Source organism: Sus scrofa, chromosome 6 (genome assembly GCF_000003025.6).
Source record: "Sus scrofa isolate TJ Tabasco breed Duroc chromosome 6, Sscrofa11.1, whole genome shotgun sequence".
NCBI lineage: Eukaryota > Metazoa > Chordata > Mammalia > Artiodactyla > Suidae > Sus > Sus scrofa.
The window spans coordinates 84,302,274-84,328,329 of record NC_010448.4 but is presented as its reverse complement, the minus strand read 5'-3'; the positions used below and the strand labels follow the sequence as shown (position 1 = coordinate 84,328,329).

General features: G+C 51.6%; 1 protein-coding gene across 1 annotated transcript; it reads left to right on the top strand.

Moving 5' to 3' along the window:
* FAM46B (family with sequence similarity 46 member B) lies at nucleotides 17,373-24,835 on the top strand. Its single transcript, XM_003127724.4, is given in 4 exon segments — nucleotides 17,373-18,067; nucleotides 22,916-23,472; nucleotides 23,474-23,799; nucleotides 23,802-24,835. Coding segments are annotated over 4 exon segments (1,563 nt in total). The 5' UTR covers nucleotides 17,373-17,521; the 3' UTR covers nucleotides 23,936-24,835.

Here is a 26,056-nt window from a genome sequence, read left to right as displayed (position 1 = left end):
CAAGATTGCAGTGAACAGGCGGTTTTTCTGCCACAGTGTCCTGATATTGGGTCCAGCTTCCAGCTTGCCCAAAGGCTGTGGCAATGCTGATCATGGTAGTAGCAACTTCTTACCTGCAGCTTCCTGCTGCTTCCTGGACTGAAGCTTCAGGGGAGTGTTCTGGAATTCACAGCACCAAAGGCAGTGGCTCTCTTGGCGGGTCAGTTCTGTATGATTCAGGGGGTCCTTCCAAGAGGCATGGCTTATTTGTCCTCTCCAGTGATTGTCCTGCATTCAATATCTTCCTGATAAAAAGACCAAGGGGAGTGGGCAAATACAGTTTGAGAGCCCGAGGATGGTTAGAGCTGCTGATGCTTGAAGTCACAAGACATGGGTGGTGATGGTGTCTGGTGAGGAGCATGGAGCTAAATTGACAGGTACTTGATCTTGAGACTGATGGAAATGGTGATAATGACAGTGTCTGGTGGAGAAGGTAGGTGACTACAAGAGTTGTTTGCCTCAAGAATCTGCTCTGGCTGACCTAAGAGGAAATGAAAGATGATTGGGGAGCTCCCAGAATGGACACAAAGCCTAGTCATCCAGGCTGAGACAAAGGGCAGGAACTAAAGACGTCACAGCATTGGACCGACCGAGCCCCCTCTATAAGACACCGCAGACACAACTGTCACCATCAGGGACCACGTGGACCCCTGCTCCCAAAGGCCACCTTCCTGAGTGAATTCTAACCCCTCCTATATTTTCATCCCTCACTGGAGATTCAAAGTTCTGGGCTGAGGCATCCACCTGGCCAAGTCCAGGTCATGAGCCATGTCCTATCTGCCCAGGAGTGGGAAGAGGGGTCTGCGGTCCCCTTAGCTTCAGTAGTAGGATGTCCATCAAGACTCACGCAGCAGGGGCTTCCCGCCAAAGAGAAACGGGATTGGGATGCAGGGCAACCAGAACACAACAAAATCTCACCCAGTAAGGAAGCCTGGTGGGGATGATGGTATGAAGCTGAGAAGAGATGCTGCTTTGTTTATTAAAACCAAAACTAAGTCAGAGGCAGCTGGACCTTTCAACACTAGCCACACCCAAAGCTCCTTATGATTGCCCACCAGGTCCTGCTGTCACCACCATAGGCGCCCCATGGGGCCCCAGGAAAGATGTTCCATGCTCTGCCCTTTCCCTTGCAGCGCAGCACAGAACAGAAACCAGCCTGCTGAACATTCAAACAGGATGTTGCAATGGCCCAGGAAGAACAAAAGGGAAACAAACACAGGCATCTGTTCATTTATTCCACATCCTCTTATTGGGCACCAATCGGGTACCAGACTCAGCAGAGGATGAGGTCTCTACCTCGCAGAGCTTACAATGTAGTGGGGCAGACAGTCAAACCAGTAGACAGGATTCAGGGGGGCAGGAAACACAAGGAGGAGGAGGTGGAGAGGAACTGAGGGAGCCCCTTTGGAGGAAGAGGTCAGGGGAGGGCTCTGAACTGAAGCTGAAGCCAGACGTGCAAAGATGGGGGTGGCTGTGGGTTCCGAGGCCCTGTGGCCAGAACAAGCTTGTGCTTGTGGAGCAGAAAGGTGGCCATGCAGCGGAAGCACAGGGACTGGGGGTGGGAGGAGAAAGAATTGACATTTTAGGAGTTCCCATTGTGGGTCAGCAGTAATGAACCTGACTCATAACCATGAGGATGAGGGTTCGATCCCTGGCCTTGCTCAGTGGGTTAAGGATCCGGCCTTGCTGTGAACTGTGGTGTAGATTGCAGATGCGGCTCCGATCCTGTGTCATTGTGGCTGTGGCGTAGGCTGGCAGCTGTAGCTCCGACTGGACACTTAGCCTGGGAACTTCCTTATGCCATGGGTGCATCTCTAAAAAGCAAAAAAAAAAAAGAATTGGCATGTGATTCCCATCAATGGGAAGCCACTAAGGGCCCTCCTTGGAGGGTCCTCAGGCATGAGTCCAGGAAAAGACGAGCAGGATGCAGGATGGGGCAGAGGGTCAGCAGAGGTAAGGCAGGGCCTCCCCCGGCTCCTGCTTCTTCAGTGAGGTGTGAGGCTAGGTCACTGCTCAGGGGGAGCAGGAGATGGCAGGACTTGTGTCCATGAGGCCACGCGGGCTTCCAGGGTCCTAGAAGAGCCGTAATACATCCCTGGGGAACCCGGGTCCTAATCATCCCCCTGGACCCCTCCTGGAAGTTTCCCTGGAGGATGGAGGCGCTTCCTTGGCTGAGAAGAGGCCAAGCAGTAAAACTGAAGTCTCGACCATTACAAGCACAAGGTCAATCATGAGCATCGTCACCGCCACCTTTACACCAATGGGCACAAGGACAGGACAGGAAACCCTCAAGGGCACCTTGACTCTGTGATCCAGCAGGACCGCAGCCCCTAGCTGCCCTGTGGATGGCAGTGGGACTGTCCTGGGACAGGGTGGTGTGCTGGAGCTGGCTCCTACCTGCTTGAGAGAGCCGACTCCACGAGCCTCTTCCCACCTCCATGAGCCTCTTCCCACCTCCATAAGCAATGACGCCACGTGGGTAGCTTGAAATCGGCCACAGTGGAGGGCTTTCGGTTATTTTTCCCAGCTAGCCAGCTGGCCAACCTACTTTTGGACAGTGCCCCAGGGACAGTTAGAGATCCTGCCCCACACCATTTGTCTCTGCAAAAACTCCTGAGCCTGGAGCAGGACCAGTGGAAGGAGACAGCCACGCACGACCAGAGTCCCGGTGGGCAGCTGGGCTGGTGGGCAGATGCTGGGTGGAGGTGGGAAGTCACCTCCTCTCAATTCACACCTGATGGTGGACCAGAGAGCCCTGGCATCACATTCACCGGAGCCTCTGCTCCAGCCCTGGGGCCTAAAGGAAGGCCTATGGGCTCCCAGCTGGACTGCCTGACTCACCCTCCTGGGCTGGGTCTGTCCTGGGAGGGACCAAGGGCTGCTTCTCCCTGCTCTCTGATCCCAGGATGAGCGCTGACCTTGGTCATAAACTGGACCTGAGCCCAGTGACAAAGATCTCCACCCAACCCAGACAGAACCCCACCCTAGATCTGGGCTGGGCTATGATCGGGCCACAGAAAACACACTCCCACCTTCATCTGCCCCTGCCACAGGCTCAGCCCTAAAATCATGACAAAGCCCGGCCCTTGAGCCCAAAGGGGAGCAGGGCTGGAGAGGGGTTGGCTCAGCACCATCCACCTCTGTAGTCTGAGCTCCTGCCTGGGAAGCAAACAGTAAGAAATCAAACCAAATTAAAACCCACTAGCATCTCCTCCTTGCTTTAGAGACACATCTTGGTCTTAGGAAATAAAGCCTAAATGCAAAGCATATTTTCTAAGCCCTAACCCCTCCCCATCCGTGTCAGACTCCCTCTTTGGTTTGGAGGATTCTTGCCCTAAACCTCCTTCCCCAAAGCCCCCAAACACAGATCTCCAGGTCACCAGGAGGAGAAGGAGCTGTGAAAGCCCCAGGAACTTCATCTGAGAACCTAGGGAGTAGAAGCCAGGCCCTGATCTGGCTAATGGCTAAGACCCTTCTTCTCTACAGCCTCAGTTTCCCTGTCTGTACAGTGAAAGATTTAACCTTGCAGCTCTAATGTCCAAAGTTAAGGCTCTTTTTGTTTATTTTGTCTTTTTTTTTTTTTTTTTTTTGTCTTTCTAGGGCCGCACCTGCAGCATATGGAGGTTCCCAGACTAGGGGTCTAATCGGAGCTGTAGCCACCGGCCACAGCCACAGCCACAGCAACGCAGGATCCGAGCCGCGTCTGCAACCTACACCACAGCTTACGGCAACGCCGGATCCTTAACCCACTGAGCGAGGCCAGGGATCGAACCCACAACCTCATGGTTCCTAGTTGGATTCGTTAACCACTGAGCCACGACGGGAACTCCCAAAGTTAAGGCTCTCGATGGAAATTTAGGGCCCCATGTTCAAGGGCTGGAAGAGTTGTGCTTCCTGGATAATTCAGACCCAGAAAACCCAGGCAACTTTTCTTAAAACCTGTGTGGGGAGTGAGATCCCATTGTGGTTCAGAAGGTTAAGAACTTGACATAGTGTCTGTGAGGATGCAGGTTTGATCTCTGGCCTTGCTCAGTGGGTTAAGGATCTGACGTTGCTGCAAGCTGTGGTGTAAGTTGCAGATGCGGCTCGGATCTGGCGTTGCTGTGGCTGTGGCTGCAGCTCTGATTCAACCCCTAGCCTGGGAACTTCATATGCCACAGGTGTGGCCATAAAAAGAAGAAAACAAAACAAAACAAAACGAAAATGCAAAAAAAAAAAAACCCTATGTGGGATACTGGATTTAAGTCCTGGGATGTCATCTTAGCTCTGATACCTTGCACTCACTAGTGACTTGGCTTCTCTGGGCCTCAATTTTCCCATCCATCAAATGGCACTAACCCCAAGTTTGGGAGGATCAAATGAGACAGTGGCAAGAAAAGTGCTTTGTAAGCTGTGGGGCGCAGCCCTCGTGGGAGGGAGGGGTAGCTGTTATTGCTGTTGTCATGGGTTAATGTTTTGCCTTCCAGCAGAGTCCAGAGAGTGGATGAGTCCGGCCCAGGTTTCACGGGGAGACCCCCTCAGAGTCCCCAGGGCCCACTCCTCCTGCCCAGAACAAGCCCCAGTCCTGCATAAGCCGCTGTCTGTCCTCCCCACCTTGGAGACCAAAAACCTTCCTCACAGGCCCCACGGGCTTGTGGGCTTTAGAGCTGGGCAGGCCTTGGGGACCCTCAGATCCCATCCCTTTACGGAGGCCTAGATAGGAGAGGGCTTGCCTAGGGAGGCACACAGCTTGTCAGGCCTCAAACCCAGGACTCTCCTCTACCCCAGCCTCTATTTTTTTGTTTTGTTTTGTTTTCTTTTTAGGGCTGCACCTGCGGCATATGGAAGTCCCAGGCTGGGGTTGAATTGGGGCTGCAGCTGTCGGCCTACACCACAGCCACAGCAACATGGGATCCGAGCCTATACCACAGCTCACAGCAATGCTGGATCCTTTAATCCACTGAGCGAGGCCAGGGAACCCACATCCTCATGGATGCTAGGTGGGTTCTTAACTCCTACCCTAGCCTCTGAATGGGGTCCTCTGGGACCCTCAGAGCAGCAATGCCCCTTGTCTTGCCCCAGGTCAGCAGGCCCTGGCCAGGAAGGGGCTCTGGGAGAGGGTTGTCCAGGAAACCCATCTGAAGCCCTCATGCCCTGCTGGGCTCCTGCCTCCTCCATGAAGCCTTCCCTGATTGGCATCCAGAAGGCTGGAAGTGAGTTCCCTCCCACATTCCTTTGACATAAACGCCCGCTGGCTTAAAGATGAAAGGTGTCCGGTTGCCTGTCTGCTGGCTTCTAGACAGTTGCGGAATAGAAAACACCTAGATTCATCTGAGCTCTACAGGGGCCTAGCCCAGACACCTGGGGCAAGAAAGCAGTGCTGGGGATTTGCTGGCCCCAGCTGCGTGTGGCAGGGAAGAAGCTGGGGCGGACAAGGACATGGAGACCCCGCCCCTTCGGACGTCAATTCCCTGGGCTTCCCTCCCACCCCGGCGGCCCATTCCCCAGGGCCGGCTCCTCCCATGGGAATTGCTGTCTCGGCATCAGGCACCCAGCCACGTGGGTGCCAGGAATGAGGCTGGGCAGCAGGGCAGGCACTTTCTTGGGCAGCATTCGTTCTGGGCGGTCCTGGGTGGTCCCAACAGGGTTGCCTCTTGCTTGGACTTGGGAAGGTGGAGGCCCTGGGCAGAGGCCCGGCTGGGAAAGACGGTGGGATGCAAGGGCCCAGGGAACTGGGGGCATCTCTCCTCAGCCTGCGGAGCAGCTGCTGGACAACGCTTGCCCTTGCCGGCAGGTTGGAGACACAGACTCAGGTCTTTGCGCAGACCTGCTGACCAGAATTTGCATTTTAACAAGATTCCCCAGGGAACTTCTAGGCACAGTCCAATTTGAGAAGCCCTGTTCTGCAAGAAGCAGCCTGTATATTTAAAGGGGGGAAAAAAAGGAGTTCCCATCGTGGTGCAGTGGAAACGAATCCGACTAGGAACTATGAGGTTGTGGGTTCGATCCCTGGCCTCCCTCAGTGGGTTAAGGATCCTTCATTGCCATGAACTGTGGCATAGATCACACATGGCTCGGATCTGGCATTGCTATGGCTGTAGCTCCGATTCGAACCCTGGCCTGGGAACCTCCATATGCCTTGGATGTGGCCCTAAAAAGCAAAAAAAAAAAAAAGTTCTCATCACAAGGAGGAGTTCCTGCTGCAATGCAAAGGGGTCGATGGCATCTCTGGAGCCCCGAGACGCAGGTTCGATCCCTGACCTCCTGTCCAGCACTGTTGCTGAGGCTGCAGGCCCCATATGCTGCTGGGTGGCCAAAAACAAACAAAAAAGTAACTATGTGTGGTGATTATTTCACAATATATACGAATATCTAATCAGGGCATTACCTTGATTTTTTCCTCAAAATTATGAGTGTATAAACAGGAGTTTTTTTTTGTTTTGTTTTGTTTTGCCTTTTTGCCTTTTTGCCTTTCCTAGTGCCGCTCCCACGGCATGTGGAGGTTCCCAGACAAAGGGTCGAATTGGAGCTGTAGCTGCCAACCTACGCCACAGCCACAGCAACGCAGGATCCGAGCAGCGTCTGCAACCTACACCACAACTCACAGCAACGCCGGATCCTTAACCCACTGAGCAAGGCCAGGGATCGAACCCGCAACCACATGGTTCCTAGTCGGATTTGTTAACCACTGAGCCATGACAGGAACTCTCTAAAGAGGATATTTTATCTATGAATTTCATTCCATTATAGGAAAGAGATAATATACTAGAGACTCTCATACTAAGTAAAGTCAGAAAAAGACAAATACCATATGATATCACTTATATGTGGAATCTAAATATATGGCGCATGGAGTTCTCGTTTCATTTAGAATGGACAAGCAATGGGGTCCTGCTGTATTGCACAGAGAACTATATTCAATCGCTTGTAATACAACATGATAGAAGATATTATGAAAAAAGAATGCGTATATGTATAACTGGGTCACTTTGCTGTACAGCAGAATTTGACAGAACATTGTAAATCAACTACAATAGAAATTTTTAAAAAGAGATATTTCTTTCTTTAAATGAAGAAATTTGTTATAAAAGAGAGTATGAGGTCTGCTGGGGCCGGAAGCCCACTGATGAGCAGTTGCTCTTGTTTTCAGTGGACAGCATCAGCCCTGAGGAAAGAGAAATGGGGCTGGGCAGCCCTTGAACCCGAGGAGCTCACCTCTAGCAGGGGAGATGGGACAGAGATGCATAGTGCCATCTGCTGAGCCTCAGTTTCCTTATCCATGAAATGGGCATAATCAATCATCTGTCATCTCTGCCTGCCTCCCCGAGGGGTGGGACAGGCACAAATGAGCTTGGCTCAGGGAGGGGCTTTGTGAGCTGCCTGGTATCTGAGGGAAGTAAGTTCTGCAAATTCCCTATTCACAGCTCTGTCTTCTGGTGTTTCCCCCTGTCCTTCAGGGTCCAGCCCCCAGCCCTCCTCATTCTCTTCCAGAGCCTCTCCCTCTTCCCTCTTCCTTCTTCCTCCTCCACCGCAAAAAAAAAAAAAAAAAAAAAAAAAAAAACTATGTCTAGATACTCATGTCGCAACAGAAGAAAGGGTGGGGGAAAAAACTGTAACTGCAATGTATACATCTAAGGATGACCTGACCCCCTTGCTGTACAGTGGGAAAATAATAAAAAAAAATAAAAAAATAAAATAAAAAAAAAAAAACGAAAAACAAACCCATACCTGTCTGAACCTTGCTCCAAATTAGCAAATCATTGTTTCTGGGGAGAGCGAGCATTGAGTACTGACCACATACCAGGCACCCCTTTTGTACTGGGTCTTATGTCAGCCCAGAGACTAGGTGATCACACCCCAATAAACAGGTGAGGAAACCAAGGCTCAGCAAAAGGGAGTGGTTTGCATCCAGGGCGCACAGTCAATAAGAGGCCAAGCTGGAATAGGAACTCAAGATTTGCCTCCTACCACATGGGGATTCCTTGGCTGGAAAATAGGAACCAACTTTCCCTGACCTTGGGGAGGACTCTTTTTAAAGTCCTGCTTTAGAGCTTTGGCTGGGGCCATACGCGCCACTCCTTGCAAGATCAGCTTCTAGGAGTTCCCACTGTGGTAATGAACCCAAGTATCCATGAGGACTTGGGTTTGATCCCTGACCCCACTCAGGTTACAGATGCAGCTTGAATCTGGCGTTGCTGTGGCTATGGCACAGGCCGGCGGCTACAGCTCCAATTTGACCCCCAGCCTGGGAACCTCAACATGACGAAGGAGCGGCCCTAAAAAGACAGGAAAAAAAAAAAAAAAAAAAAAAAGCATCCCTTCACTCCTTCCATGAATATTTATAGATTCCAGGACCTGGGATTCCAAAAAACAAAGACAGACAAAACCTCTGCCCTCCTGGAGCTTCTGTTCCAACAGACAATCCGACAACAAATAGATAAATGCACAGCATGATGTGTAGATGGTGCTGGATGCTGTGGAAACAATAAAGTGGAGGAGAGGGTCGGGAGGGGAGGTCACCATTCTAACTGGGTAGTTGGAGAGGCCTCACTGAGAAACAGACACAGGGAGAAAAAGGCCTGAAGGAACTGGGGAGAAGCCACGTGGCTCTGAGGGGTGGAGTAGGTTGGGTAGATGAAAGTGATTGCAAAGGCCCTGAGCTGAGAAAGAAGCATCAAGCAGGCCAGTGCACCTGCAGATGGGAGAGGAGAGTGGGAGGAGATGGGGGCAGGGCACCCCATAGAGCCTGGTGGTAAGTGGAAGGGCTTCGGCTTTTACGCTAAGTGAGATGGGGCATTAAAATGACATGATCTGATTTGTGTTTTAAAAGGATCACTCTGGCTAATAGATTGAAAACCGACTGTAGGAGGCAAGTGCAACAGCAGTAGGGCCAGCAGGGAGGCTGCAATAATCCAGGAGAGGGACAATGACCTCCGAGGCGGCAGCAAGCTGGCTGGGGGCGAGATGGGATCAGAGTCTGCCTGTATTTTGAAGGGAGAGCCAATAGGACGTGCTGACAAATTGGATGTGGGATGTGAGAGGAAAAAGGAATAAAAAATGGCTTCAGATGTTTGGCCCAAGAACTGTAAGTTGCCATTTGCTGTGGGAGGAGAAATTCAGTTCAAGAATTCAGCTGTCAGAGTTCCCATCATGGCTTGGTGGTTAACGAATCTGACTAGGAACCATGAGGTTGCAGGTTCAATCCCTGGCCTTGCTCAGTGGGTTAGGGATCCGGCGTTGCCGTGAGCTGTGGTGTAGGTTGCAGACGTGGCTCAGATCCCACGCTGCTGTGGCTGTGGTATAGGCTGGCAGCTATAGCTCCAATTTGCCCTCTAGCCTGGGCACCTCCATATGCCGTGGGAGCGGCCCTGGAAAAGGCAAAAAGACCCCCCAAAAGAGAATTCAGCTGTAGATTGCAAAGTTTGAGGAGGCCATAAAGATACAAGCAGAGGAGTTCCCGTTGTGGCACAGTGGAAGTGAATCCGACTGGTGAGGTTTCGGGTTCAATCTCTGGCTTCGCTCAGTGGGTTAGGGATCTGGTGTTGCTGTGAACTGTGGTGTAGGTTGCAGATGAGGCTCGGATCCCAAGTTGCTGTGGCTGCAGCATAGGCTGGCAGCTGTAGCTTCAATTTGACCCCCAGCCTGGGAACCTCCATATACTACAGGTATGGCCCTAAAAAAAGCACACACACACACACACACACACACACACACACACACACACACACACAAAATATATATATGTGTATTCCCAGCAGTATTCATAATGGCCAAAAAGTAGAAACAACTCAACTGTCCATCAGCTAATGAGGGGATAAATAAAATGTGATATAGTCATAGATTCATGGAATAGTATTTGGAAATAGAGAAAAAATGAAATATTAGCACATGCTACAACATAGGTGAACCCTAAAAACATCATGCTAAATAAAAGAAATGAGTCATCAGAGACTAGGTATTGTATGGTTCCCATTTATATGAAATTTCCAAACTGGACAATCTATACAGAGACAGAATGTAGATTATTGGTTGTCCAGGGCTCTGTGCTGAAGGGGTTGGGGGAACATGGGGAGCGACTGCTTGCCGGGGCCAGCTCAGCAGGATGGGGCTGAAGAACGGGTGCTGTGGAACTTAAGGAAAAATAGTTAACATAAAACAAGACACAGAGACATTTATCTTAAGTAAGGTGGGAGCCGGGGACTCAAGGTCTCAGGGACCAAGAGCACCCTGCCTCAAGAAACCACACTGCTTTTATTGTGAGATCAAGTGAGGAGTGGCTATGAGTGGATGATACAGGGTTTACTATTATACAAGTTCTTTTACTATTTAAAAAGCCACTTAGGTGGTAAAGAGTTAAGCTCTTACTCTGACCTCTAGGCACATAACAGTACTTAAGCTTAAGTCATTTATGCCTTTAGGTCTTTGCTCTTAAGCTTAAGTCATTTACCAGCACTGTGACTGTTTTTCCAAAGAAGGAAGATGGGCTAAAATAAGACAAGAAGATGGGATAAAGTAAAGAAGGACAAGATGGAGTTTTCAAGGAAACATGTCTTGCAACAACTGCTAAAGGTACAAGACTTCATTGTGGGGGGTGATAAAAATGTTCTAAAATTGACTATAGTGCTGGTTGAACAACTCTGAGTATACTAAGCACCAGTGAATTGTACACTTTGTTTTTTTAACTTTTTTCTTATAATTGATTTATAAGAATTTTACACTTCAGGAGTTCCCGTCATGGCTCAGTGGTTAACAAATCCGACTAGGAACATGAGGTTGTGGGTTCCATCCCTGGCCTTGCTCAGTGAGTTAAGGATCTGGCGTTGCTGTGAGCTGTGGTATAAGTTGCAGACTCGACTCGGATCCCGGGTTGCTGTGGCTCAGGCATAGGCCGGCAGCTACAGCTCCAATTAGACCCCTAGCTGGGAACCTCCATATGCGGCAGGTGCAGCCCTAAAAAGACAAATATATATATATATATATAGATAGATAGATAGATAGATAGATAGAATTTTACACTTTATATGGGTGAATAGTATGTTACATGAATTATATTTCAGTAAAGTTATTACCAAAAAAACCTTGATGACTGGACTTAGCAATGTGAAGGTCACTTGACAAAAAGCGGTTTTGGTTAATTGGTGGGAATGAAAACTTGCCTGAAGTGTTTGAGAAAGAAAAGAACAAGTGAAAACAGCAAGTATGAACATTTTCAGAATTTTGTTATACACACAGCGCCCGACATATGGTAGTTTGACTTACAATTTTTCAACTTTATGGTAGTGCAAAAGCGATACTCATTCAGTAGAAAATTATGCTTTTTTATTTTTATTTTTTTGCTTTTTAGGGCTGCAACTGCATCATATGGAAGTTCCCAGGCTAGGGGTCGAATCAGAGGTACAGCTGCTGGCCTACACCACAGCCACAGCCACGCCAGATCTGAGCCTTGTCTTCGACCTATCCCACAGCTCATGGCAACGCGGGATCCTTAACCCACTGAGTGAGGCCAGGGATAGAACCTGCATCTTTATGGATCCTAGCTGGGTTCGTTTCCACTACACCACAATGGGAACTCCTACTTTTTTTTTTTTCTTTGTTACTGTATTTAATTTTTTAAAAAATTTATTTTAGAAAATGTACTTTGAATTTCAATCTTCTCCTGGGCTGGCAATATTCAGTCCAAGATTCTTTTGTGATGCCAGGCAGTGGCAGTGACATCGAGGGGAAACTACCAATACACTGAACCATTCTTTCAGTACAGTAGTCAACAAATTACATGAGATAGTCAACATTTAATTATTTTTGTTGCTGTTTTTTTCTTTTTTGGCCACCCCCCAGCATATGGAGTTCCTGGGCCAGGGGATCAGATCTGAGCTGTAATTGCAACCTACACTGCAGCTGTGGCAACGCTAACCCACTGTGCCGGGCCGGGGATTGAAACTGCATCCTGCTGCTGCAGAGAAGCCACTGGACCCACCACACCTCTAGTCAACACTTAATTATAAAATAGACTTTGTATTAGATGATTTTGCTCGATTGCAGGCAAAATGTTAGTGTTCTGAGCACTTTTAAGGTTGGCTGAGCTAAGCTGTGATATTCAGTAGGCTACATGTACTAAATGCATTGTCTTATGACCATGCATTTTTTTTTTTTTCTTGATGTGCCAGTGGCATGTGGAAGTTCCAGGGCCAGGGATCGAACCCAAGCCACAGCAGTGACCTGAGCCATAGCAGTGACAACGGCAGATCCTTAACCCACTGAGCCACCAGGGAGTTCCGGATATCTTCTTATTTCTTCACTTACTATATTTTTAACCTGCAGCAGCCTTATCAGGCTGTAAATTAAGAAAGATCTGTATAGAGAAGTGGGGTAGAGGGGAGACAGATGTGAGGTCGAGAGATTTTTTGGTTTTGTTGTATTTTTTTCTGAGATGCAAGAACTTATGCTTCAGTGCTGATTGGAATGATCCAATAGAGGGGGAAATGGCCCACGTGAAGTTCTGCAGCAGGTGAGACTCGGGGGCTTGCGGGGGCACAGAGAGAGCAAGTGGGGTTCATCCAAGGTAGCAGAAGGAAGGGGAAAAATGAGGCACAGACCCAGTGAGTGGGCAGAGGAGATGTGAAGCATCTGCAGAAATTCTTTTTTTTTTTTTTTGTCTTTTTGCCATTTCTAGGGCTGCTTCCCGCAGCATATGGAGGTTCCCAGGCTAGGGGTCGAATCGGAGCTGTAGCCGCCTGCCTACGCCACAGCTACAGCAACGAGGGATCCAGCCACGTCTGCAACCTACACCACAGCTCACAGCAACGCCGGATCCCTAACCCACTGCGCAAGGCCAGGGATGGAACCTGCAACCTCATGGTTCCTAGTTGGATTCGTTAACCACTGTGCCACGACGGGAACTCCCAGAAATTCTCTTTTGATTGCTCCTATTTTCTCAGTGAGGTAGGAAGCAAGGTCATCAGCTGAGAGGGGTTTGGGGAAGAGCTGTCAGGGTTGAGGAGAAAGGAGAAAGTAAGATATTCTACAGGACCATGGGAGGGGGTCAGGACTTGGGTCCTATGGTTGCATCTTGGGACCGTCCTCAGTGACATTATAGTGAGACCAGTCAGCAGAGCTGTGTGTCTTTCTCCAGCTTCTGTCAACTGTGTGGGTGCAAGGGCTGAGTTGTATTAACCAGGGTGTGGTTTTGCCAGGGGAGTGCAGTTTAACAAGAACGGAGCAAGGGGGTTGAGGGCGTATCCAGGGAAGTAATTATAATGATGGAGTCTAAGCTGGTTATGGAGGAAACTCAGGCCATGAGGGAGCCGAGGAACAGTCGGGGGGGGAAAGGTGGGAGGACCAATGCATTGAAGGGCCTGGTGGGTCCAGGAGCTGATGGAGTCAGGGTTTTAGAAGAAGTGAGCAGAAAAGACAGGAAGTGGTGCCAGGAGGTTGGGATATTTGATATAGAAATTACAAAGGGTAGGGACCCAATTATTGGTAATGACGAGGTCCACGAAATTACCTTGGCCATGAGGGGCTGAGGCAGGGCGGGGACCAGAACCATGGGAGGAGGAACAGGTGTTCTCCATAGGGAGGATCATCTGTGTGTAACTGAGCAAACCAGGTCATCGTCAGAGGCAGGGCCCTGGGTAGGGCATGGGCCTGGGATTCAGCCAGACCTGGGTATGAAGCCCCTCTCACCAACTTTTGGGGCCATGCCCAAATTAATTAGCTTCTCTGAGCCTCCGTTTCCTCTCCCGCAAAGTGAGATCACCCCTACGTCAAAAGATTATGTTCTGAAAATTGAATAAGAAGCTGTGTGGGGAGTTCCCGTCGTGGCGCAGTGGTTAACGAATCCGACTAGGAACCATGAGGTTGTGGGTTCGGTCCCTGCCCTTGCTCAGTGGGTTAATGATCCGGCGTTGCTGTGAGCTGTGGTGTAGGTTGCAGACGCGGCTCAGATCCCGAGTTGCTGTGGCTCTGGCGTAGGCTGGTGGCTACAGCTCCGATTCGACCCCTAGCCTGGGAACCTCTATATGCCGCGGGAGCGGCCCAAGAAATAGCAACAACAACAACAAAAAAAGACAAAAAAAAAAAAAGAAAAAGAAGCTGTGTGGAAAGTTCTTGGTGTGGTTCTAGGCACAAAGTGCTCAGCAATGTGGGCTGATCCCAGCAAGCTCTTGCCTGGGGTCTCAGAGCTGAGGAAGGGCCAACGTAGGGACCATGACTCTCCCAGGACCCCTTCTCCCCTCCGGCCACCTCAAATCATAGAAGATGTGAATGGAAGAACCTGACTCCTATTGCACTCCTATTGTACAGAATAGGAAACTGAGGCCCAGATAGGGAAAGTGACCTACCTATATCACTATGACTCAATGATCATACAGAGTAAGTTCCCTTTTAAAATCAACTGGAGTCAGAATTAAGATGGGGAATTTGTATGGGAGGGGAAAGACTCATCTATAAAACTTGAAAGCCAGTTGAGACTCTTCAGGATGTACTTCAGCCATTGTTCCCCTCCATTCATTGGGACAATTCGTCTTTTTTTTTTTTTTTTTTTTTTTTTTTTTGCTTTTTAGGGCCACACGTGCACCATATGGAAGTTCCCAGGCTAGGGGTCAAATCAGAGCTGCAGCTGCCAGCCTATGCCACAGCCACAACAACGTCAAGTATGAGCCGAGTCTGCATCACAGCTTGCAACAACGCCCACCAAGCGAGGCCAGGGATTGAACTGCATCCTTGTGGATACCTGTTGGATACATTACCGCTGAGCCACAATGAGAACTCCTAGGTTGGTCTTGATGAAAATGAACACCCTGTGCGTTTACCTCTGCCCTCTCTCATCTTATCTCCTCTTCCTACATTCCCAAGTCACCCCTGCCTCTGTCACAGTGATGTTCAGGTCCTCTGATTGGGCAAACTTTGGACCTATTACCTTTGGAAATAGAAGTGTCAACAGAAGGATGACGCACAGCATGTGATTTTGCTAATTGCCCTTCCTCGTCCAGACAGAAGGAGGAGAGAGGAAAAGAGATCTCTAAGTTTCCTTCCTTAGAGAACTTAATTCAAGTATATAGGGTGGCCTCAGTACCAGGCTGCCCCCACGAGGCCCTGCCCCTGTGTAACTCCAGCCCTAGCCAGTGTCCCTGAAGTAAATCCCTCCAGCTCTCTGGACCCCCGGTTCCCCATCTACAAGATGGGAAGAGAATGAACAAAATGATTGTCAAAGGGCTGCCAGGGTCAAGCCTTTGGAGTTCTAGGAATGTGTGGTTTGTCAACTTCTCTGCTGCCCTGGCTGTCCAGGAAAAAGTATGGGGAGATGAGGCAGAGGTGGATCCAGCAGAGATAATGGAAATGCCACCTTCTTAGGGAGGCCTTCCATGATTACACCATTGAATGCCGCACATTGATCTCTCTAGTTCTCTTTCTCTCACTACATCTTTTTCACACCCACACCCACAAATGGTTGCTGTCCCTCCCATTACCCTGTTTTATATTCTTCTTAGCACTATTTGAAATTTTTACCTATTTACTTATTTGACTCTTGTCTTACTACACTAGAATATCAATTCGAGAAGGGCAGGGACCCTGCCTATCATAGCACAGGGCCTACCCCAGCACCTGGTACACAGTAGGTGTTTAGTATACCTGGTGGTTGTCGAATGAATAAATGATTGAATCTTGTGGGTGGTACCAAGGCTGTGCCAAGCATGACTCTGCAATCTGTGCCACCTCTTCTAAAAAGTGCAGTTGGGAAATAGGGCCCTGGAGTCAGGAGACCTGGATTCAAGTCTCACGCTGCCAATTAGTACTTGTATGACCTTACGCATGTCACTTGACCTCTGTAAACCTTAGTTTCTTCATCTGTAAATTGAGGATAATGATCCCACATCTTGAGACGTATTTTTAGAAATTAGAGATAACGTATGTAAAGTGTCTGGTGCCTAGTAAGTACCCAGTAAATGTTAGTTTCCTTTCTTTTCGTTCTCTGCCGGGCATGGAAAGGATAGGTCAAGGGTTTGAAGACTCTGGCCTCAGCCAAAGGACATTTCTTATCTATTCCTTATCTTTCAAGAGAAGGTGAAACAAAAGTTGAACACAGTGCAGGAGACTTGCCCAGAGTCACACAGCCAAGCAACAGAGCAAGCAGCAGCTCTCTGTCCTGGGGGCGCCAGAGGAAGCCTTCGATCCCAGACAAGATGGATGGAGGAGGCAAGGGTGGTATCTTTCTTGGTCTGGCCTCCAGAAAAAGGAACAAGCTGCTTTAGTCTGAGAGTCGGGCTCCTGGGTTCTAGACCTAGGTCTGTCTGAGGCAACCTGGTGATTCTGGCATGTAGTTTACCATTTCTAGGTCTTGGTTTCTCTGTACATTGGGCATATTACTCCTTGCCCAGACTACCTTACAGAATGGGGGTGTTAGGAGAATGATATTTAATTCATTGTTGGGAGAATGATATTTAATTGAGAGAGAATATTGCAGAGATGAACCAGACTTAATTTCTAAAATTTTGCCACAAGTACATATGTTTAAAATCAGAAAAAAAGATTAAAAGTAACAGGAGTTCCCGTTGTGGCACAGTGCAAACGAATCCCACTAGTAGCCATGAGGTTGCTGGTTCCATCCCTGGCCTCCCTCAGTGGGTTAAGGATCCGGCGTTGCCATGAGCTGTGGTGTAGGTCACAGACACAGCTCAGATCCCGCATTGCTATGGCTCTGGCTGTGGCTGGCAGCTGTAGCTCTGATGTGACCCCTAGCCTGGGAACCTCCATATGCCAAGAGCGCAGCTCTAAAAAGAAAAAAGAAAAAAAAAAGATTAAAAGTAACAGTAATAATAAACCTCATCTCATTAGGCCCTGCAAAGTAGGAGCAGAAAATCATGTGACTATATTATTTAAATAGAACAATGAAAATGTTTTGCCAACTATAATCAAATTAAGCCAAAATTTTAAAAAGTATTTTTTGAGCACTTCTCTGGAGCGGATGCGGAAACAGGCTTAGAGAAGTTTAGTGATTTGCCCAATGGCACACAGGATCTGAGAAAGCTAAGGGACTGGCAGGTCCAGGAACTTCCATACGCCGCGGGCGCGGGAAAAAGCAAAAACAAAAACATCTACTTCGGTATACCAATTTGTTACCTTTTTTGTCTCTGGAAGATTGCCGGAAAGCAGGAGGAGCACTGCGTGGAGTTAAGTGGTGCAATCTCTCTGGGCTTCTGAAAATAGCAGATGACCAGGACCAGGCCGGGTGATTTCTAAATTACTTCCAGCGCAAAAAAAAAAAAATTCTTAGTGGTCAGACTGCTACCAACTCCACAGGTCACTCCCCTCACACCTGCCCCTGGAGGGCGCAGTCCCTTTAAAAACCAAGGCCTTGCCTTACGCTTGGGCCAATCACCGTGAACAGAAGTTCTTTAAGGACCAAAGGAGGGAATTCAGCCGGAGGAGGGCGGGGCAGGGGCGTGCCTTCCAGCCAATCGGAATCTTCTTGGCGACTAGGGACTCACGTGCAAAGCTCTGCTGACCAATGGCAGGGGGGTCGAGAGGCGGGGCGGCTCCCGCTGTGCGACAGCTGCCGGGACCAATGGGCGTGTCGCCCGCGGCCTATAAGAGTCGGCTGGGCCCCGGGCGACAAGCTTTAGGGTCAGTTGGCCTTTGCCGTCGGAGGTGTGCCCTGGGATTGCCTCGCCGTCGCTGCTGTCCTGTCCCTGCGCCCTCCGCCTTGGCCCAGGCCCAACCGCTCTCCCTGCCCTCCTCCCCTCAACTCCCCGACCCCGCTTTCTGCCGTTCGGGCGCTGGGGCCGGGCTAATGATGCCGTCGGAGAGCGGAACCGAGAGCCGGGACCAGGCGGCTGCACAGGTGGGGACGGCTACGGCTTCGGCGGTGGCTACGGCTGCCCCGATAGGCGGCGGCACCGACCCAGAGGCCTCATCTACCTCCCTCGGACGTCACCTGAGTAGGCTGGCCTGGCCGCAGGTGAAGAGGCTGGATGCGCTCCTGAGCGAGCCGATTCCCATTCACGGGCGCGGCAACTTCCCCACGCTGAGCGTGCAGCCCCGACAGATCGTGCAGGTGAGAGGCACTGGGCGGGAATATGAGGGTCTCGCAGCTGGCAGTCTCCCGGAGTCTGTCTGTTTCTCTGGACAGCTAGGAAAACGGGGCTCAGAGAAGGAGAGGGGCTGTAAAAAAAATCACAAAGCATTGATGATAGTCCGTATCCACCTCCCCCTGCACCTCATAATCCTTCCCCATTTGACTTTCCCGTCCCCTGGCCCTGAGGAGCCCCAGTTCCCTTCGGACCATTCACCCGTGCCCTGGCTGAGAGAGGGGCGGGGAATGGGGAGGGATTTGGCCGGCGAGAAAGAACAGCCCCGCCCGCGAGGACAACAGATGGCCAGGCAGCCCTGGGTGGGTAGACGCGCACGCTTGAGTGCAGAATCGTCCTTTTCATCTCCAAATCGTCATCCCTGGGGCCTCACCCTCCATCCGCTCCCTCTCTCGAGGTTCTAGGGGCAGACTCTGTCCTGTGTTCCCACAGCCCATGGCTCCAGAGCTCCCTGGCTAGGTGAGAAAGCTGAGAAATCCCAACAGGGACTCCTTCCCTCTCAACTGGGATTGTGGCAGGAAATTAACCAAACACCAGGCCAGACCTGATGCCCACATGCTGGAGGGCAACATCAGATGTCCAGTTTAGGTGTTTCTTATCCAAAGGTTGGAAAGGAAGGCTCAGGTCTCCAGCCCCAGCCCCATCTCCTGAGAAGCAAGGAATGAAAATTCTGGCAACTCCACTCCTCTTCCACAGGCCATCTCTTCCCCTGACTTGACCCCCAACAACCCAAAAATTGCTCTTTCATCTGTACGGCCCAGGCACTGTCATGCTCTGAAATATCAGAATATGGTAATTATTATACCCATTTTATAGCTGGAGAAACTGAGACCCCAAAAGGGGCAGTGAGCTGCCTAAATTCACCTAGAAGTGAAAATCAAATCCAGAGAATCTTGGATCTTCCCAGGATTATTCAGGTTTGAGGTTTTCCCACCTCTTCCCTGGCTCCCAAGACTCAACTTCTAGGCCTTAGCCAATAGAAGAAACTAGAAAATCTAGCCACAGTTCTGTGAATTTCTGCCAGCAGATTGACTTTCTAGGGAGGTGGCCATACAAGCCAGGTGAAATAGGCCACCCGCTCTCCTTCTGCCTTAGCTTCCACAGAGGGGGAGGGGTGCTTGCTGAGGGATTACCTCGCCCTCCCTCCCTCCCAAGGAATGGGAGGGGGTGGGAGCAAATTCCCCAGGGCTGACTCACGGGTGGTGCTCACTGAGGCATTCCTCAGTGGCGGCCTGCTGTCATGGGGTAATTAGGAAACTAGTTGAGGCTTTTCTCCCCTTGACAGTCAGGTCAACCGAGGGGCCCCAAGTGCTGTATCTCCAGGACTGTTGTCTCAGACATCGGAGGGGTTTAGTTTAGCAGTTCCCCTCTGCAGGAACAAGGGGTGCCCTGGAGAGGAAGTCCTTGCCTCTGTCAGTATGGTCCAAACAGTCTTTGCTGGTGTCTGTTCTTTGACAAGCCCTGTTCAGGACACTAGGTGCATAGATGTGACTGGGACCCAGCCTCCCTACCTTCCAGGTGTTCCAGGCCAGGTGGGGGAGACTGCAGGTCAACAGGAGCTGACTCTACTGATGCGATGATTATACAATGTTTCCTAGGGTCAAGGATAGCACAGAACAGGGAGATGCCGGCTGTGCTGTGGAGGGGAGAGCAGAGACTTCAGGGTTGGACCGGGCCTTCAGGGCCTAAACAGTTGTCAATTCCCTTCACTGGGCCCAGTGTCCCTATCTGTTCAATAAGGACAGGGTGAACTGCTCTTCAACACCCCTCTGGTTCTAGAATACAAAGGGAACAGGTAGGTGCCTTCACCTGGTCTGCACAATTGCCTCCACAGGGAAGAAAGTCCATCTCCTGGCAGGAATCTGCAGCTGGCAGCTTCACAAGCTATTGGCATATGTGTACATATATGTTGGGGGGATGGTGGTACTGGTTGCGGGTGTGGTGGAAGGTGCTGGTTGTTGACTTTGGGCTTCTCACCAGTGCCGTGTTGTCCCACAATTGAAATATTGGAAGCTTTCTCCCTCTCTACCCCACAAGGCTTTGCCTACAGCAGCAGTCTGGGCAGCTAGAGATTCTGTTCTGATTTGTACCTGAGCTAGAGGGACCCCCCACCCCGCCCCGCTTCTCCTGTAGAAGGCCCCCTGTCCATGGCTCTGGGAGGGCTGGTTCTAATTAAGTTTGGGCACTTTTTTGCTGTGTGACCCTGACCAAGTCCTTTGCCTTCTTTTGGTCCAAAGAATTGAATCAGACTCTGATCTCTCCAGCTGCAGCCAAAGGCCTTCTTTGGGTGGCTCCGGATTCAAGTTTGGCGAGGCTACTGGCTGACAGCACCTATGGTCTCCCTGCAGGTCTCAGCAGCGACCTGGGAGCCCAGCGGTTTGGGGGAGGGCCTTGGCACAGGAGAAAGGAGGGTGCAGCCACGGCCCCCTCCATAGCTGGAAAGTCTGATTCAGGAGGCTCCAAGTTGCCCTGCAGTCCTTGGGTGTGGTGGTATCTGGGGATTGCCTGCCAAGCTGGCTGTAGTCACACCTGGGAAAGAGACAACAGCCACTGGCTGGCTGACACAGCTGGCCCCCTGGCCTGACGCAGGTGATTTAACAAGAGTACTGCTACCTACTCACCAGGCCAGATGCCATGCCCTGGGGTGGGCATCAACCTGGGAGCCGGAGCTGACACCGAGTTAGGCTCAGTCAGCTCTAATGGGACTTGGGGAGAGGGCTGGTCTACTCTGCAGATCCACCAGGGTCCCTGGGACAAGGTCTTTGGCCTGATTTTCCCCTTGGCCTCCTGGGGAGACCTGCAGCAACTGACCCTTTACTTCTAGCCTCCCCTCTCTGATTGGCCGAGGCATCCCCAAGCCCCACTGTCCTGCTCCCCAGCTACACTGGCCCCAGGCATCAGAGACTGGTGGCTTGCCCTCACTTTGAAATATTGAAAGAGAGGGTGGCTTTGAACATCGTTTCTGGTCTCTGCTCCTTCTGAGCCCTGGGATGGTAATGTGGCAGAAAGAGAATAGTCAGCCATACCTGGATTTGAAGCCACCTCTGGGTGGTCTTGGGCATGAAACCTCACACCTCAGTTTCCCCATCTATAACCTGGAGATTAGAAAGACCTATCCCCCATAGATTCTGGTGAGCAGGTCCAACACCTTATACCCAGTAGGTGCCTAACCAGCGTTCTCTTCCCCTGCCCCAGCTTCCTGGCCCCCCCATAGTCTTTTTCTTTTTCTTTTCTTTTCTTTTCTTTTCTTTTCTTTTCTTTTCTTTTTTTGGCCACTCCGCAGCCTATGGAGTTCCCTGGCCAAGACTCAGATCCAAGCCACAGTTCTGATCTAATCACTAACCCACTGTGCTGAACCTGTGTCCTAGTGCTCCAGAGATGCCACCATTCACCACTGCATCAAAGCCGGAACTCCTGCCCCCGCCCCCAAGTTCTTGATGATCAGTTGCTAACCCCCCACAGTTGTGACAATACCTCCCCCCAGTCCAGGGTCCTCCTCCCAGAAGCTCCCTGGAGGGAGCCGCCCTGCCTCAGATTGCCCCACTGCAGCTTGCCTCCTCAGCACTTAGGTGCATTCTTTGCAGTAATTCCCTGGGAGGCCTGCAGAGCAGCCAGGCCTGGAGCTGACTTGGCAGCAAGGCGGGGTTGCAGAATCACTCGGGGGAGGAATGCTGCCTGGTCACTTTCGGTGTGTGAAATCCTCTGGGCTGCTGAGAAAACTCAATGTCCGGGTCCAACTCCTGTCTTCTTCCCTCCCTGGTCTTAGGCCCAGGGAGACACCTCTGGCTAGAGGAACAGGTCCAAGGTGACTTGTAGGTTTACCGGTTATGTTCCTGTGTCAGCAGATGGGGTCTGTACGTTCTTCCTGCTAAGGCTTGGGAGGCTTCCTGAGATCTTGACCCATCCCCTTGCCCAAGAGCAGAAAGAGTGTGAGTTTTAACTTCCAGTACTGCCATTTCTGAATGGCTTCCCCTCTGAGCCTCAGGTGTTTCACCACTGTAAACCTCAGTCTCCTCATCTGTAAAATGAGCCTAATGTTTGCCTCACTGGACCCTTGTAAAGATGAATTAAGATGAGTGTGTCATAGTCAAAAGAGTACGCATGGATTTGAGAATCCAGCTCACTTAGGTTCTAGTCTCAGCCTGGCTCTCATCCTCTCTGGCTTTGGACAGGACCTCTCTGCGCCTCAGGTCTCTCATCTGTAAAGTGGGATGATAATACTCAAATAGGATTGTTGTGAGGGTTAATGTATCCATGCATGTGAACTGCCGATTACATTCCCAACGCATTTGCACAGTTGGCGTCATGCCTGACACAAAACTGTCTTACAGTTTTTACAGAGAGGTAGACCAGCATAGCGGCCAAGCCATGAACCCTTAGTTTAATTCCCAGCTCTGCTTCCACCAGGTGTGTGACCTTGGGCACATTACTTTGCCCCTCTGTGCTTCTCCATCTCCCCATCGGTAGAGTGGCACTAATAGTACCCACTTCATAGAATTACTGTGAGAATCACGCAGGTTTATATCCTAATGTAGAGAGTGCTTAGGTCAGGACCTGGCATTTAGGAAATTCTATACGTGCATCTGCTATCATTATTGCTATTCTTTCTGAGTCATTGCTCCGAAAGGGCCATTCTCCAGATTAGGAAATAAAGGCTTAGAGAGTTAAGTGACTTTCCAAAGGCCTGGCAGCTGGTAAGTGATCAATAGTGGTTGACGTCACTGTGATTATTCTGAGGAAGCCCATATCCCAGATGGGCCGGAGCCCCAGGGCCGAGTGTCTGACCGCTCTTGCTCCTGCCGCCCCCTCTGCAGGCGGTCCGCAGCAGCCTGGAGGAGCAGGGACTGCACGTGCACAGTGTGCGGCTGCACGGCTCGGCCGCCAGCCACGTACTGCATCCCGAGAGTGGCCTGGGCTACAAGGACCTAGACTTGGTGTTCCGCGTGGACCTGCGCAGTGAGGCGTCCTTCCAGCTGACCAAGGAGGTGGTACTGGCCTGCTTGCTGGACTTCCTGCCCGCGGGCGTGAGCCGGGCCAAGATCACGCCCCTGACCCTCAAGGAGGCGTACGTGCAGAAGCTGGTGAAAGTGTGCACGGACACGGACCGCTGGAGCCTCATCTCGTTGTCCAACAAGAGCGGCAAGAACGTGGAGCTCAAGTTCGTGGACTCCGTTCGGCGCCAGTTCGAGTTCAGCGTAGACTCCTTCCAGATCCTCCTGGACTCCCTGCTGCTCTTCGGCCAGTGCTCCTCCACGCCCATGTCCGAGGCCTTCCACCCCACCGTGACAGGCGAGAGCCTGTACGGGGACTTCGCCGAGGCCCTGGCCCACCTGCGGCACCGAGTCATCGCCACGCGCAGCCCGGAGGAGATCCGGGGGCGGCCTCCTCAAGTACTGCCACCTGCTGGTGCGGGGCTTCAGGCCACGGCCTAGCACCGACGTGGGCGCCCTGCAGCGCTACATGTGCTCACGCTTCTTCATAGACTTCCCGGACCTGGTGGAGCAGCAGCGCACGCTGGAGCGCTACCTGGAGGCCCACTTCAGCGGGGCCGACTCGGTGCGCCGCTACGCCTGCCTGGTGACGCTGCACCGCGTGGTCAATGAGAGCACCGTGTGCCTCATGAGCCACGAGCGCCGCCAGACCCTGGACCTCATCGCCACGCTGGCGCTCCAGGCGCTGGCCGAGCAGGGCCCTGCCGCCGCGCCGCCCTGGCCTGGCGCTCCCCAGGCCCGGATGGGATCGTGCCCGCCACTGTCAATTACTACGTGACCCCAGTGCAGCCTCTGCTGGCCCGGGCCCATGCCTCCTATCCCACCTGGCTGCCTTGTAACTGACTCGGACCCTGGCCAGAAAGGGCTAGGCCTCCCTGCATGGAGCAGGGCCTCCAGGAGTGCGTGGAGGACATGACCAGAGACAAGCAACCGGGACCAGGTGGCCCAGCACTGCTGCAGGGTTGGGCCTTCAACTGAACTGACCAGACTCCTTGGAGTGAGGCCCCTGGGGGCTGAAGGCCAAGCTGGGTTTCTTGGTAGAGGGACCTTCAGGTGATTGCTCCACACTTTTGGACCAGCATGATTGCGGGGTGCAGGAGAAATTCATCTTGGGGCCATTTGCCTTCAGGAGACAAAGCGTGTTTGGGATGGGCTCTGCCCATCGTTTTCGGTTGATTTCTGTGGCCTAGAAGAGTCTTTTTCGGCTAGGGCCAGCCCACAGTGAAACCAGCAGCCTCTGAGGGTCTGCAGGCCACACAATGGCTAAAATATGCTATGTTATGGGAACTACTCACTTCGGGTCAGGCTGGGCCACTAATCGGGCCTGGTGGTTCAACCTCACTAATCACTAGGACGAGGGAAACTGAGGCATGAGGCAGATACCTGGGCTTGGAAAGGGATCAGTTTAGCCCAGTCCCCTAGCCGCCTAGACCCCCACCCAAAGCCATCAAGGTGTGCACTGGGCGGGAACCAAGCAGCAGCCTGGGGTGGGACACAGCCCAGACCCCTGCTGGGCTGCTGCTCCCTTCCCGTGTTGCAAGGAGCCCTCCTGCCTAGGAGCTAGTTCTCCGGAGGGTGCTAGGCCCAGAGTGGCCACAGTCAAGTGCTCCCACCCCACTGGCATGGTTACGGGTCCTCATGTAGGGAGGAGACCCAGGCCCCACCTCCTTTCCCATCCCTCCCCTCTGGATTTGTTACTGTTTTGCACTCTTAACACCTGCCAATAAAGATTGTCTACACTGAGCCTAGCACCACACTTTCTCCTGGGAGAAGGACTTCCATGACTGTGGGGGCTGTGGATGCCTCCCCCAGCCTGAGTCTGGCTTATATCCTGGGAGAGTGAGTCAGCGGGGTTGGTGAGTCCTGAGCTGAAGCTGGGGAATGTCCCAGATTGGCGATGGTGCTGGGAGCCCCTGTCCAGAGGTGTGCCTTGCCTCTGCATATCCCCTCAGCAAGTCTTCTTGTTCAAAAGCCAATATTTCAAGGTTTCCTTCCAGACCTGGCCTCACACTCCAGTGCTCAGAGCTGCTTGACCCCAGTTCTGTCCCCCTCCCCAACCCTTCCCAGGAAGCAGATAGAGAACAAGCAAGGTGAGTCTGGGCAGGAGACCCCTCCAGTAGTGGCAGCTGGAACTGGGGGCTTCTAAGGTCCCCCTCTCCCTGCCTGGAAGAGGTGCCCTCAGTCCTCTGGCTCCCTCTCACCACCCCAGTGCTGAGGGGCACACCCTGGCCTGCTCTAATCAGTTCCCCTAGAGGGGCAGGCACTCTCCTTTCTGAACCCAGCTGGGGCCCTGCCTGGTGGTCTGGGGGTGAATGGCAGCCGCAAGCTCACAAGAGCTGTCCCCTTAGGGCACCAACCAGTCATGGGCCTGGACGCTGCCCATTGTTTACCCAGCCTCTTTGATCCAGGGATTGCAAAACCCTTAACACATTCAGGCCCATTAATGGGCTCTGAAGTGCTGGCTTTGATGGTTCCAGCCAGAGTGGAAAAAACAAGGCTGGAGAGGAGGCTCCAGCTCACCTGGGTGAGTCCAGCCATCTCACCTGCTCAGTGGGCTCAGAACAGCTGGATGGGTGAGTAGAAAGACTTTCTTTTTTCTTTCTTTTTTTTTTTTTAGGGCCACACCTGCAGCATATGGGAGTTCCCAGGCTAGGGGTCAAATCGGAGCTACAGCTGCCAGCCTACACCACAGCTGCAGCAACGCCAGATATGAGTGTGTCTGCGACCTACACCACAGCTCACAGCAATGCCAGATCCTTAGCCCACTGAGCAAGGCCAGGGATGGAACCCACGTCCTCATGGAAACTAGTCAGGTTCTTCACCACTGAGCCACGATGGGAACTCCCTAAAAAGGCTTTCTTTGCTTGGTGACTGACAGCAGGCTCCCACCCCACCCTAGCTGTGTCCACCTAACTAAGGTCCTGGGAGGGGAGACTAAGTTTGTGCCAGCTCCTGCTTTGGGCA